General features: G+C 46.7%; 1 protein-coding gene across 7 annotated transcripts in view; it reads right to left on the minus strand.

Annotated features, from left to right (window-relative positions):
- Nucleotides 1-13,569, minus strand: part of ADAMTS14 (ADAM metallopeptidase with thrombospondin type 1 motif 14) — a 77,997-nt gene extending 64,428 nt beyond the window's left edge. For 3 of the 7 annotated variants that reach the window (XR_014526175.1, XM_083503035.1, XM_083503039.1), the window contains exons 1-2: nucleotides 12,938-13,399; nucleotides 9,761-10,182 (exon numbers count right to left, since the gene is read on the minus strand). Coding sequence is in view for 6 of the 7 variants with exons in the window: in XM_083503035.1 (XP_083359161.1) it covers nucleotides 9,761-10,182; nucleotides 12,938-13,025 (510 nt within the window). In the remaining variant the exon portion in view is untranslated. Of the gene's footprint in view, nucleotides 1-9,760; nucleotides 10,183-12,937 lie in introns of all 7 variants that reach the window. The other 4 variants (XM_083503038.1, XM_083503034.1, XM_083503037.1 and 1 more) reach the window with 4 other exon arrangements.
- Between the last annotated feature and the right edge of the window lie 231 nt (nucleotides 13,570-13,800).

Consider the following 13,800-nt stretch of genomic DNA (forward strand, 5'->3'; position numbering starts at 1 on the left):
AGTGGCCTAGCATGGGTTGCTAGTGCCTGGGGCTGCGCAAAGTGGGTAGGAGGGAGGTACACATGTGCATTCAACTGCCTAATAACGTCCACGTCACCCAGGAGATCGCAGCCGCAGAAATAAGCAATGAAGAGTTGTTCTGTTGTATGGAGAGGTCACTTCCTGGTTCGCATGGAGAGCCGTTTTCAATGGACCCCAACGACAGAAGCATGCAGCTGAACTGAGGAAGCACCAGATGTTGAAATTTTGTGCCCCTAGCAATTTTGCGCCCAGGGCAACCATACCTTATTCTCTGGCTTACCAAATATCCAGCATCTGCATGGCCAGCAGATGGAAGTAAATATCTTCCCCCACTCATTCAAGACAGGGTAGGTCTTATTTTGAATACACTGAGCTGTATTAAACTACCCTGTTCTGCTAGCAGAAGCCAGCATGAGGGCTCCCCTGCTAACACAACAGGGCTTTCCCCCCTTGTGCACCCCCCAAAAAAATCCACTCTAGGGGCTTGTGAGAACGCCACCCCCCCAGAACAATGTTTGGAGGGAGGCGAAATGCTTGCACTGTAGAAACAACCTCCTTAGCACCACACTGAATTCCACCCAGTACGACCAAAAATTAAGCACAGTTAGTCTTTGTTATTTCGGATTACATGCTTGATAATCCGCCCTCCCCCCCCCCCCCCCGGTTTCACCCACTCTATTACAAGTGTCTTTATTAGTCCATAGGCATAAGGGAAGGAAACTCTACTTCCTGAAGTTTGCATCTTAGACAGCTTCCATTACTACCCTACTTTACATAACTTTCGCACTGTATGCCTCATTAATCCACCCCAACAACTAAGCAGAACTTAATTTTAATGCTGGCATTCATTTTCAAATTGGATCCAGCTCTAGATAAGTACATACTGAATCACAGGTCAGTGTGACCCTGCCAAGGAAACATCAGAATGTGGGCAGGTCAACTTTAGGTGGAAACAGCTTTTGTGGTAAGCATTCCTATCCACACACACACACACACACACACACACTGGCCCTGACCCTCCCCGGGAACCAACAATTTATTTCAAGAATTGGCACCCCCAGGGCCAACAAAAGACAACGTACAATGTACATATCACTGCTTTTCCTATGTGTTCATTGAATGATCTTTCAGCAGCTTCGGTATGTTTCATATTATGGAAATATTCCCCAGCCTCCTCCAGCACATTGCATTCTCCCTCTTTGACACCACAGCAGCAGCAAATCGTGGGACATTTCCTTCTTAACCAATTCCAACCGATCAGGACTCACGTGGCATGTGAGATGTCACAGGGCTAGGAAACTGAACAAGGAAATGAGGCCAATGCTTTTCCACCTGCCACTGTCCTTCCATTCCTGATAGGGGAGTCTTGCAAAATTGGTGAACATTTCTACGCTCTTCATTGTCACTCCCTATTGCAGAAAGCGTTCCTGAAAAGCAGAGTCCCATTTTGGCACATCCCAAGAGCGAATAGGATTGAGTTAAAACAGCCACACATACTGAACATTGTGTAAGGCAGTTATTAAGCAACATCTGTACCAGCTGCAGACACAGCAATGTTTGTAAAGGGCCGTGTGGAAGTTAACTGCAACCTCCTATCCCCATCCATTAATCAAACTCCAGCTAGTTCCCATTACACTGTAAATGGAATAATGACTGGTGTGCACTTTTCACTTACAATGAGAGTATTCTAAAAAAGCAAAAAGACCTCAGAGCAGCCCATTCAATTCCTGCCAGGGAAGTTGGGCACTTAACATTTTGTAAGTATGCCCATTTTAAAGAACGCTAGCTTTATTTGCATGTTTTGCCAGCTTGTGCACAAATGAAAACAAGAAGAAACGAGGCCGGGAGACTCAACAGTATTCCTTCAGAGTGTTTCTCCAAGCTCGATCCAACACCAGGAATTCAGCAAGTTAGGTACGTAGGAAGTTGCCATATAGACTAAGACTAATGGTTCGTCTCTACACTGTCTGGGTCTCAGACGGGAATCTTTCTCAACTCCACCTGGAAATACTAGGGATTGAACTCAGGATCTTTTGTGTACAAAACATGCATTTTGGCACCAAGCCATGGTCCCCTCCCAGCTCTTACTTCCATCCTCCCGTCACCAGGGATGTCAGTTTCACTTGCTTCACCTTGTTTGCACAGTCCCGTCACCACAGTGCACATATACTTCGATGAAACATTGCAAAACAAGAAATCGTATGATTGTCTGAAAAAAATATTATCGTGTGGTTTTCCACTGGTACATCAATGAACTTCTGAGCAATGACAAAAACTCCACACAAAACGTATCTTGGAGCAATTACACATACCATCACATAAAGACTGATAAAAAGCACTGTGCATCAGTTAAGTATTGCAAGGGGAACAAAAAGAAACTCAAGGAACTAAAAGCTGCCACATACTGCACAAGCACCCTACCGTGTTCAAAATACACATTCATTCATTCATTCATTCAAGGAAAAAGTGGGAATTCCAAGTGTGCTGGTTTTTCCTTAGAAGCAAGACTGGGTGACTCAGAAAATTCCAGAGGATATTTGGATGAAATATTCAGAAGCATCCCCAGCATTTGTTGATTTCTGAAACAAAGAGTTCGACTTTGAGTATGCAGTTAAAAATAATAATACCCTGTCTCCTAATTTGTGATTTGAGCAATCAGTTTGGCTTGGAATTTCCTTGTTAGGAAAAAATAATAATGCATGCACCACAAGTGCAGACACACACATGCAATCTCTCACAAAAGCCAAATTGGCTGTTACCCAAAAATTTTTTTTAAAAAAATTAAACTCTAAGTCTGACTATTTGAAAAACACAAAACAAAACCCTTGCATCATGAACAGCAGACCAATGAACCGATTTAAAACTTAACCTAACAAGGCAATCAATGTAAAAATATTGGCATGTGCCTTCCAGTTTGGTCTGCTGGTGCAGGTGACCTACAATAACCAATCATGCAGAGGGGGGAAAGTCACCAGTATATAGCAGCCTGGTGGATTTTAAAATCCCAGCCTTTGCCTAGGCAATGTTTTGCCATTCCCCACCAACACTGAGAGAGCATGCATAGATCAGAAAAAAGTTGTGCATGTATAATTTGTGGGGGGTTGAAAAAAGAAAAGATCCAAGTGTTTGCCAATGCTGATCATAAATTGCCAGATCATTTCTAATTGAAGCTGAGGAGACTTTGCCCACAAGGGGGTGGGGTGGGAAGCAAAAGCCCTCTTCTGTGCCAACATCATCTACAATGGAACCAACACCAGAAGCAAAGCATGCAGTCACTTAGGGTCAGAAATCTATTTAGAGGTGCCGATGAAGCTGTTATGTACTGAAGTTCTCACCCTGGGCCAGCAGGGGGATACTGTAGATAGTTATGCAAATGAAGAATCGAAAGTGACGTTCAGTGATTGGATAGTCTGTATGCAAATGAAGGATCAAAAGTGACATTCAGTGATTGGATAGCTTTAGAAAATGGCAACAGTTACATTGTTCTGGAGCTCTATATAAGCAGGCTGACTGAGCCCCTCAGCCAGTTCTGTTCCAGCTTACAAATAAAGAGCTGCCTTGGAAGAATCGCTGTGTCGTCTGCTATGTCTACCCACAACTTAACAGAAGCCATGTGCAATCTGAAAAGTGCTCTCCTCACAAGCACTTGCACTATTCCAGTGGATCTCAGGGCACAACTTTCCACACGGCCAACTATTATGCCACTGAAGTGATTATGTCTGTTTCTGGAGGTTCTCAATTGCCAGTGTGTTTTGGATGCAATCCCAAAATAGAAGGTGACAACAAGGACCAGTGCAGCCTGTGATGCTCTCCAGGCTGTCTGTGCTCACTTTTCACTTGCCCTTCTAATATAATTTGCATGTGGGCCATTAAAAAGCCAATACTGCAATATTTTTCTTTTGTTCCCCCTCCTATCCTTAGGGAAGGAAATAAACCAAAAGCCTTTATGTTTGTAGTCTTATCGACACCAACGTTTCCCTTGTCCATGCCTAGGGAACGGGAGGTTTAGTCCTTCAAATACTGTAGATACTATCACTTGAGAGCCCAGTTCTTTCATCTTTCTCATTTGAATAACATGGCTCTCATTTAGAAGCCAATGTGTGACACAGAAAAGTTGCTGTGACTGAGGATACTTTGGGAATACAACTCAGTGATTCGTATAATTTGAAGCAGCTATCTGAGACGCTCAACAAGACAGGCACTGCAAGAATGAACTCAATTTTGTAACAGAAAGAGGCAGCACACACGGCTGCTTCATTTGGAAAACGTTAAAATAAACTTATCCAAACAAAACGGAGAGGTTTTATGGAATGAAATAACTGAATGGGTGGATGGGGGTGTTTCAAACCTCCATTGATAGTCTGTTTCGATACAAGACAGTGGAATCCACCAAGCTGGAAACGTGCCAGTCGTTTAATGAAAAGTCAGACAGTTTGGCACAGACATTACACATTGTGCCATGGATAAAATTACTGCCCTCTCTAGTGTTTCCTCAATAAATCAATAGGAGGGGAGGTAAAGAGGACGACACGCCAAACAGGACAGGAAATACTGACAGTGAAATACGAGAAAACTGATAAAAACTGCTACTTGGAGATCATAAGGCAAGGAATCTCAGCTGCAAAAGAACAGTCCGCTGCAACTAATATTTCACTAAGATTTAAAAAGATCTGGAAGGGCACCAGCCAAGAAGAGAGGCAATTTCAGGCAGAGAGAGATAATTTATATTAAGCACTGCAAAAAAAACCACCATAGCAGTTTGCAACAAAAATTATCAAATGGCAGCAAACTCTGCCTGCAAATAAACCCACCCATCTGGGAAAGCCTGTAAAAATAAAAGTTTTCAGCATCAGACAAAATGCATACAATGTTGGAGCCTGTCTAACTGCATTGGGCAGCATGATCCACTGAGCAGGGGGCACTTCAGTGAAGGGCCTAGTCCAAATCACTACAGAATGAATCTCTGGTATAAGTGGCGCAGCAAAGACAGTCCCCATAGACAACTACAGTGGACAGGTAGATACATAGGGATATCCTGGTCCCCAGTTTTTTAGGGCTTTATATGCTTAACAGAAAAACCTTAAATCTGGCTGGCTGGCATATTGGGAACTGGCAATAGTTCCCTCAGCACCAGCCCTACATGCTGACAGAAGGCAAAGCTGGCCACAAATTGGCTAAAAAAAGGTAAACAACCCCTGACAGTTACCATAAGTCCAGTCACGAACAACTCTGGGGTTGCAGCGCTCATCTTGCTTTACAGGCTGAGGAGCCGGCATTTCTCCGCAGAGTTTTTCCAGGTCATGTGGCCAGCATGACTAAGCCGCTTCTGGCAAAACCAGAGCAGCACACTGTTTACCTTCCTGCCAGAGCGGTACCTATTTATCTACTTGCACTTTTTGGCGTGCTTTTGAACTGCTAGGTTGGCAGGAGCAGGGACCGAGCAACGGGAGCTCACCCCATCGTGGGGATTCGAACCGCCGACCTTCTGATCGGCAAGCCCAAGAGGCTCAGTGGTTTAGACCACAGCGCCACCCGCCTCCCTCACAAATTGGATACAGCCCCAATAAGTGAGGTCACCAGAATACGTTTCTATGTCCCAGTGGTGAGGGACTGATGAGCTTCCCTCCCACCAGCAGATGGGAGAGCAATCAAACCTTCCTGGATGAAATTGCTAGGGCAGTGTGGTGATTAAGAACCTGGGGCTGAAATCACTTGATTTAGTTAATGTACCCAATTCAGATAATGCATATTATTACTGCTCACAAGTTATGCTTCCCCCACTTTAAATGTCACTACACTCCTTCCAGTTAGTTTAGATACAACATTGTTATTTATCAGAAATATTTATGAACTCTAAGCTTCGTAATACCACCACAGAGGTATACAAAAAACAAAACAAAAAAGTTTTAAGCAAGTAAAAACAGGTAAAACAGTTCTCGAAGGATATCAGTTACTGCCCACAAATAAACTCCTCCTTCTGGAAATGTCTGGGAAAACAAAACAAAAAAACCTTTTCCTGCATCTGACAAAATATATAGAATGCGGGAGCCTGTTTAATGTCAGTCACAGGCATCTCAAGGTACAAATGGGGAATTCAAACCCTGGAGAATTCTTGTACTGAGCTCAATTGTCTGACTTGGTTCCCCCTTTAAAATATGGCTACAATTCTAAACATTTAACAAGAATGCTATTCCCCATGCCGTCCCCCAAATACCACTTGCTTAGGCTATAGGAAATCACCATCTTTCCTTTCTGCAAATCATGGGGCAGGGGGGAGAGAACTCAGCAGACATCTGGACACTGAAATGAAATATAGGGGCCGCAAGGGAAATTTAGGGCTCTGGCCAGATGAAGACTCCTGGGCATCTCCTTAGTTTGCTTACTCACTTGCCTAGAAAATGACAAGCAGCTGGCTGAGGGGCATATGAGCTACAGCTGTAGTGCCGTTTGCAAAATGATACAAGACTTAGCTTTTCAACTCCATGGTAATTAGAACTTCTAATTTCCTAAACCACTTTGGAAAATCGGATCCCATGTTCATAATTACACAGTTGAGAAGGACAAAAGCATTCTGATGTAAGGGACTAAAAGCATCTGGAGGTGTTCATTCCTACATATCCTGCAATTATTGTTGGTTTTTCACCTGATCTTTTATCTTCAAAGGGACACTGCTCTGTCTTTTTACTTATTAAACACGCCGTGCCCCTGCAGGCTCACGGTGAGTAAAACTAATTGGCAGGTTTGGGAAAGTCCACAGCAGACCAAGTCTGTATCTAGATCCTTGCTAGGCATGGATGAGTCCACCAACGTCAGTTTCTCTTACGTTTCTCATTGCTCCAGTCTTACCTTCAACCTGTCTTGTCTTCTGCCCTCTTGTGTGGGTGAAAACTGTAACTAAAACACTTGGCTACTGCAGTGTGATAAACAAGGGGCAGGGCTGTGGTAAAGATGTGTCAACTTCAAGGCCATTGAATTTGGGCTTAATTCCTGGAATTATTCTGCAGAAACAGAAATGACCTGCAGAAATATTACACAGGGGGCAACTATTTTTTTGTGCATGACTGCTGGCATTTGGGTCCTTTTGGACTGACAAGAGGGCAGAATGGGGGTGTAACTGGGGGGGGCAAAACGGGGTGGGGTATAAGGAGGGCAGGGCAGATTTATGTGTGGTCTGCTGACATGCACTGAGGCCAGGAACGGAACCCCATGCAAAATGGTCACCACCTGTATATACCAGAACTCACGACCCTCTTCATTGTAAACTGACCCATGCATTGGGATATAACTTCATCAATTCTCCCATAGCCAGCTTGGACAGGCATTTCTATCACCGAGCTATTCAACTATGCCATCTCAGCTTTCGGAGGGGCAATATTATCAGATCCCTAAGTATAGCCTAACACTTAGTACACATAGGAATAACCTTAATACTCCACTTTATCTGTATTGCTCGTTATATTCTGATGCAACAAAACTCATATTGGGACTAGCAGAATATTGAGGTGGGGTGTCTCATTTTCCCCCTTCTCTGAAAACAAAAATAATAACAATAAATGGTTAAATGTAAGGAGTACTGGGCTGTAGAGAGGACCTACAGGGAAGAGCCTTACTACAAGAAGCGGGGCAAAAAAAAATAATATATCAATTTCCAATTCAAATCCAAGATGGTATTTGGCATGCAAAACCGAGCCTCTGTACCCACTCCTTTGAATTGCCAGTAAGTATGGCACATAAGGCCATACAGTCTAACTTGAAATCAGTGATGACGAAGAAGCAGCTAACAAATAAATACCTTCAAAATTCTCATATATTTGGAAATGTGCATAAATAGGTTTGCTATTGACAAAGATTTCAATTAACATAGGATATTGTTACTAAAACCACAGGACTTGGTACATTGCACAGTGCGCTTGGTACACTTTAAGACCTCCACAGATGTTCAGTCAAACGTGCAATGTTAGGATGGCACTGACTCGACCAACCCTGCATCTGTTTGTTCAGCATCGAAATTGCACAGAGACCTGCCAATTTTGCGGTATACAGACACTTCAAACTATGGCTTCATGGGCTGTACGCCTACTGGTCTCATCTGTGACACTCAGTGTACAGGCACTGGGTGGACCTGATAGTAGTAGCCCAGGAAGGGGACAGGGCAAGCCTTCAGAACCCTAATATTCACTCTGTGTGTGTTGTGTGTTTCAGTACAGAAGGAAATGGCATAGATGGCAACAGACCATTAAACACTTGAATATATTCTCTAAAAAAAGCTTTAACGTAAAAGCTGAAACTTTCAGGATGCTGAATTATGTACCAAATCTAGAATTCTGCACTTGTGTGATGCATTTACAAAGCTCCAGAATACATTTGAAACTAGCCCTGAGAGTGCAAGTGAACTTTAGAGTTGTTTTACTCCAGGCTTCCTCAACCTCGGCCCTCCAGATGTTTTTTGAGACTACAATTCCCAGCATCCCTGACCACTGGTCCTGCTAGCTAGGGATCATGGGAGTTGTAGGCCGAAAACATCTGGATGGCCGAAGTTGAGGAAGCCTGTTTTACTCCCAACAGCAGCAGCCCCTGCCCCATGGCAAACTAAGCTGGAAACTGAGAGTAGATTCAAGAACTGTTTGTGATATGGTACCCAGGGTTAGCGGTTGAATGAAGGTCCCACGAGCCATGAGGCCAAGCAGGTCTTTGAAACCTTGCCAGACCAGTGGCGTAGCATGGGGGGTGCAGGGGGGGCCGGCCGCACCGGGCGCAACATCTGGCGGTTAGGGTTAGGGGGCGCAAATCCACTGGTTAGGAGGCGCAAATTACTTGCCTTGCCCCGGGTGCTGACAACCCACGCTACGCCACTGTGCCAGACTTAAATTTTTAGGATTCTGCAGGTGACTTGGAAGCATTTTCCAAAGTCTGAAAATCAACACAGAATCTTTGAAGTCATCATTGCCTGCAGGTGCCGCAACTGGTCCAGCAGTGGTTCATGCAGGCTACCATTCTCTTTAAAACAGCAGCTAGGCTGATGCTCAGAGGAATAACCTAAAGCTGGCAGCATGTGGTTCCCTGAGATTTATAAGACCAACAGTTGCAGGTGAACCTATCCTATCCATTCTGCAAGACACTCTAGTTGGCAGAGTTACCTATCAACCAAAAATAAAGTCCAGCCTGGCTAGTAGCAAATATTTTGTGCTGCGTAAGAGCCAGAAGTCTGATAAAATGAACAACAGTTCTTGAGTAAAGCTCTTTTGTGAAAAGCGGTGTTTCCCCTGAGCCCCACTAAGGCACAAGACTAGTGAGATAGCCCCATCGTGCTCTATTTCACCCACTGCTGCATGAGAAACTGACTGTTGTGTTCTTACTTTGTATCCTGCCAGCACAGGGGCTGATGAAAAGCAGGGCTGATGAATTTAAAAAGGAAAACATCGTGATGTCAGCAGAACAATGGGAATTTCCTTCACACCCACTTACCTGCTGGTACTCCCCTACCCTGATCTGCCAGACCTTCAACCAGGAAACAGAAATTTTTGAAATCTGAAGTTGGCAACTTTATCCCCCAATATCCGTAACAAATATAAGGTGAATTCCAGAATACACACTCATAGCAAAAAATTATTTGCAAGGCTCAGATGGGCTTAAGTAACAAGGCAAAGACAGTCCTACGGCTGGGAAAACAGGAGAGAGAAAGGGATTCATCTCTTCTGCGGACAAGAAGAAGAAGAAGACTCAATCCGCTTTTGCTTACCAGTCCATCACAATTACTGATGGCCACTGCGGCACCTGGCATGCCCGAGACTCCTCCTGTAAAAGCACAGTCCTGTTGCAGCGGTTCCCGAAAGACTTCCCGGAAGTCCTCTTGCCACTCAGTCAATGCGCCAGGTGACACCAGCCGCCGGTTGGGCTTCAGGCGAAGATGCAGCTCCTTTCCAAAAACAGTAACATTGAAGTAGTACAAGCGATTCCCAGGCACGTCTTGGTTCAGAAAGGAGGTGCTGCGGGCAACCCTGCGCCGGCCTGGGTGAGGTGGAGGAGCGGGAGGGTGGGTGGCTTTGCCCCTCCTTGCTGCCACCGAGCCAGACACCACGTGCGAGAGGAACCGTCCCTGGCAATCTGCACTGAAGGGCACAATCACACCATATTCACTTAGCTTTCCAGACAGGAGCAGCTCTAGTGGAAATAAATACAGATAGACATACTTCAATACATTCAAAGCAGAGCGGGGCGGGGAAACCCCTTTTTCGTAAGCGTGTGTTTGAAAAGCCTTTGCTCCTCTCAAGATATGCACACCTCCAGCCTCACGGGCTTAGTCCTGCAGTTAGCCATTCATTGGCCCATGGCAAGTCACACTACTTTCCAAGTGAGCCACCTGAAGGAACTATCACACATGCATCCAGTAACAACACAAAGGCAGAGCTGTATGAAGTCTGGACAAATGTATACATAAAAATTCTACAACCAAAAAGACGAATTCTGGCACCCAAATAAATTAATGCACATAAGACACATTTGCAAAACCTATTTCATTGTTTTAAATTTATTCTGCAATTTCAAGTGTTTTGCATAACTTATGCTGGTTTTGCTAACCATGTGGGTGGATCAAGGAACTATGCAGGGCACTGAAGTCTTCTCCTGCCCAGTTCCACCATCACACCAGACACAAGTTCCAGGAGGCATGCTTTTTTAAAATCTAAACTTACAAGTGTGCTTTCACCAATCCAAAGGGTTAGAAATTTGTTTATAACACACACAAAGGGGCTGTAGCCAACGAAGTTTGACTCAAGAGTAGCCCCACTGAAATTCAGGGGCCAACGTTTGTCACGTCCATTAATTTCAGTGTGCCTACTTAAAGTTTGACTACACTCCCCTATAAGAAACTCATTTTATAAATTAAAGCTGAGAATCTCAGGAAATTCAGGTCTGTTCCTCATAAGTGCTTTATGCACTCTCCCCCGTGCTCATGTGGAACTGCGGAACACAAACAGAATAGACACATGGGCTGAGGGCTACATATCTGGGTGGGCTACTACATAACTGTGTTGGCCTGCAAAGGTTTGTAGAGACACTTTACTTTTTACCTCTATCCATCCTTCACCCAGTTTTTTTTATAGTGGTTCTTAAATTTAACTACAAACCTTCAAACTTTTGTTTCAGAGTAAGCCAAAAGAATGATGGCTGCAAACATTGATATTTCTGGAGAGGGGCAGTTCTGTTAAGTGGGAAGCTATTGCTCTTCGTCCTCCACCTGCAAAACCTTTATGATTTCCCTCTCATAAACTGTAGCTCACAAAGTGTCAACTGGGCATGTTCAACACAGCAGAAGAAATTCACACTGACACGCCCTTATGCTTCTTGCATGCCCAGCTAACACCAAGCATCCAAAGTATTCATTGTGCAGTTTCCATGTCACACTGTTCCTCTAAAGTAGAGAATCCCACTGAACTTTAAAAAAAAAGTGTGTCAGCATTGTAACATACTTTGGCAAGGCTTGCAAAAGAATCCCATGTGTTAGCTCTGTATTCCAATTCCTCATCAGAGCTTAAACAGCACTGTCTTAGCTACTGCATCAATTGTCAAAATGAAGCTTTTTAAAAAATGCACTATGGAGGTGAACAGCATTGCCATCTTAAAAAAAACAAGAATGTCTGGAGTGATGCACTCCTATTCCTGCAAACTGTTTTGCCTTACTGACTGCCCATCTCTGCACCCTTCAAATGCAGCAAAGGTTTTAAAATGGAACCTGTTTAAAAATACTTGGGCAGCAAGGTAAATGGAAAGAACTCTCAGCCTACCCGTCAAATGTCATCAGTCCAGCTGAAATCCATGAACCTGCCTTTGGAGGAAACATGCTTAGGTTCAGAGGTATAAAGCTAATTTGGAAAACCTGACTCATAGAGCCAAAACACAGTGATAAGTTTAATTCTGTGTTTAGGGCTTGCCGTTTGTTTCAGGGCTCCATCCCAACTTAATAAGGAACAGGGGTGGGGGCTGTGAGTTTTTAATTGGTGTTCTCCCTGTCCTGAAAAGAAAACATGTCACTGGTAATATGGGAAATGCTGGATCTCCCCTTCCATTTTTTAAAAAATTGTTTTTATTAAAGAGTTTTGGGGGTTGTTGGCTTTGTTTTGTTGTAAGAAACAAAATCTTTAAAAGCCAGGAGTGGGGAAATCAGAGGCACCTGAAAATGGCTCCCAAAATCTGCCTTTCTTATCCTGTCCTAAGCAGGATTAGCCGATAGAGATCTCGAATGTCTAAAAGTCAACATCAAAGAGTAGTTTTTGTTTGGATTCCCCCCCCCCGCCCCCGGCCCACCTCTAAGGTACAGTCAGGGGCAGGGTACAGGGCAACGGGTGCCTGGAAATGTGAAACCTGGCTGTTTCGCAGCATTTGGTGCAACACTTTGGTACTTGATCAGATGGACGACAGATGACCGGCCAAAAACAAAACAAAACGCCGAACTGCACTTCCGCGCGATAACCAAACCAGCATTTCCATCTCTCTCGGGCCACTGGGTCAGGCTGGCGAGAAGACGCATTTGCATTCATTCCTGGTCGCCGTTTCACGCGGCAGCAAGAACCACGGGCGCCCAGTGGAACTTGCTTGCCGGTGAGGATACAGAGACTGGGCGGGGGGGGGCGCGGAATCCTTCCACGTTTTGCCAGTCAGAAAGCCCTGAATTCAGCGAGCCTTGCTCTCCGGGAGCGGGCAGCGCTGCTGGATCGTGGACCGAGAGCGCGCCTCCCGGACCCTGCCTCCTGCTTCTTGCCCACCCAGGAAGCCCGCAGGCAGCGGGACGCGAGCAAGGCGCCCAGAGAGATGAGATGCAAAGGCGCGCGAGGCGGGGCGGGCAGGTTGACCCGCTTCCCTCTCCCCCCCCCTCCTTTGATTGCTCGCGCCCTTCCCCGCGCCGCGCGCTCCTTCCTACCTTGGGCTCTCGCTCCCCTGCCCGCGGCGAGCCAGCAGCTGAGCGGCACCAAGCAAGACAGCATCGCATAGAGAGGCGGGTAATCCATTTGCGGACGCTCGCCCGGCGCGCCACCCGGGGACTCCAGCGCCCGGCCAGCCCCACACAGCCGGGAGGTGGTGAGGAGAACGAGGAGGACGGAAAGTTGCTCCTGAGGGGCTGCTGCCGGGGAAGCCGCGCGCTCCCAGCCTGGCGCGCTCTCCCTTCTCCTACCTGCCTGCCGCCGCCGCCGCCTCCTGCTGGCCCGAGAAGGGCGCTCTATCAGCGGGCGAGGGCAGGCGCCGCTCCTCCTCCTCCAGCCGGCCCCGTCTTCGCGCTGCGCCCGGCCCGGGACGAGTGCCCTCCATGCACTGCGACGGGGCAAGGCGCGCAGCGAGCGGCCGGCGGAGCGGAGGAGGCGCTTCCCGCTCTCGAGGCGGCTGCCAGCTGAGGAGAGCCGAGCCCGCGGGGGGGCGGGGAGGGCCGTGACGACGGCGACGCCTCTGAGTGACAGGCGGGCCGCCGGCTGGAATGGGATACAAAGGGGAGGGGGCTGCACACAGCCCGCTCGCCGCCGCCGCCGCCGCCGCCTCCTCTCCCGCGGGAGGCACTCGCAGAGTGGGGAGAGAGAGAGAGAGAGAGAGAGTTTCCATTGCACGTGGCGCTTCCAGCGCTGTGCCACTTGCCATTGGCCGGCCCCGGAGCCAAGCCCCGCCCCCCACTTTCGGCGAGGGTCGTCCCATCCCCGCCTCAAGGGCTTTTGCCGATGGCACCCGAGAGAGGCGCAGCACGCGTGCACGTCGCCACGCAGCCTGGGCGCGAGACGCGCTTGCCCGTCTCCTGGC

This window comes from Podarcis liolepis (assembly GCF_965112155.1).
Source record: "Podarcis liolepis genome assembly, chromosome: 5".
Taxonomy (NCBI): Eukaryota; Metazoa; Chordata; class Lepidosauria; order Squamata; family Lacertidae; genus Podarcis; species Podarcis liolepis.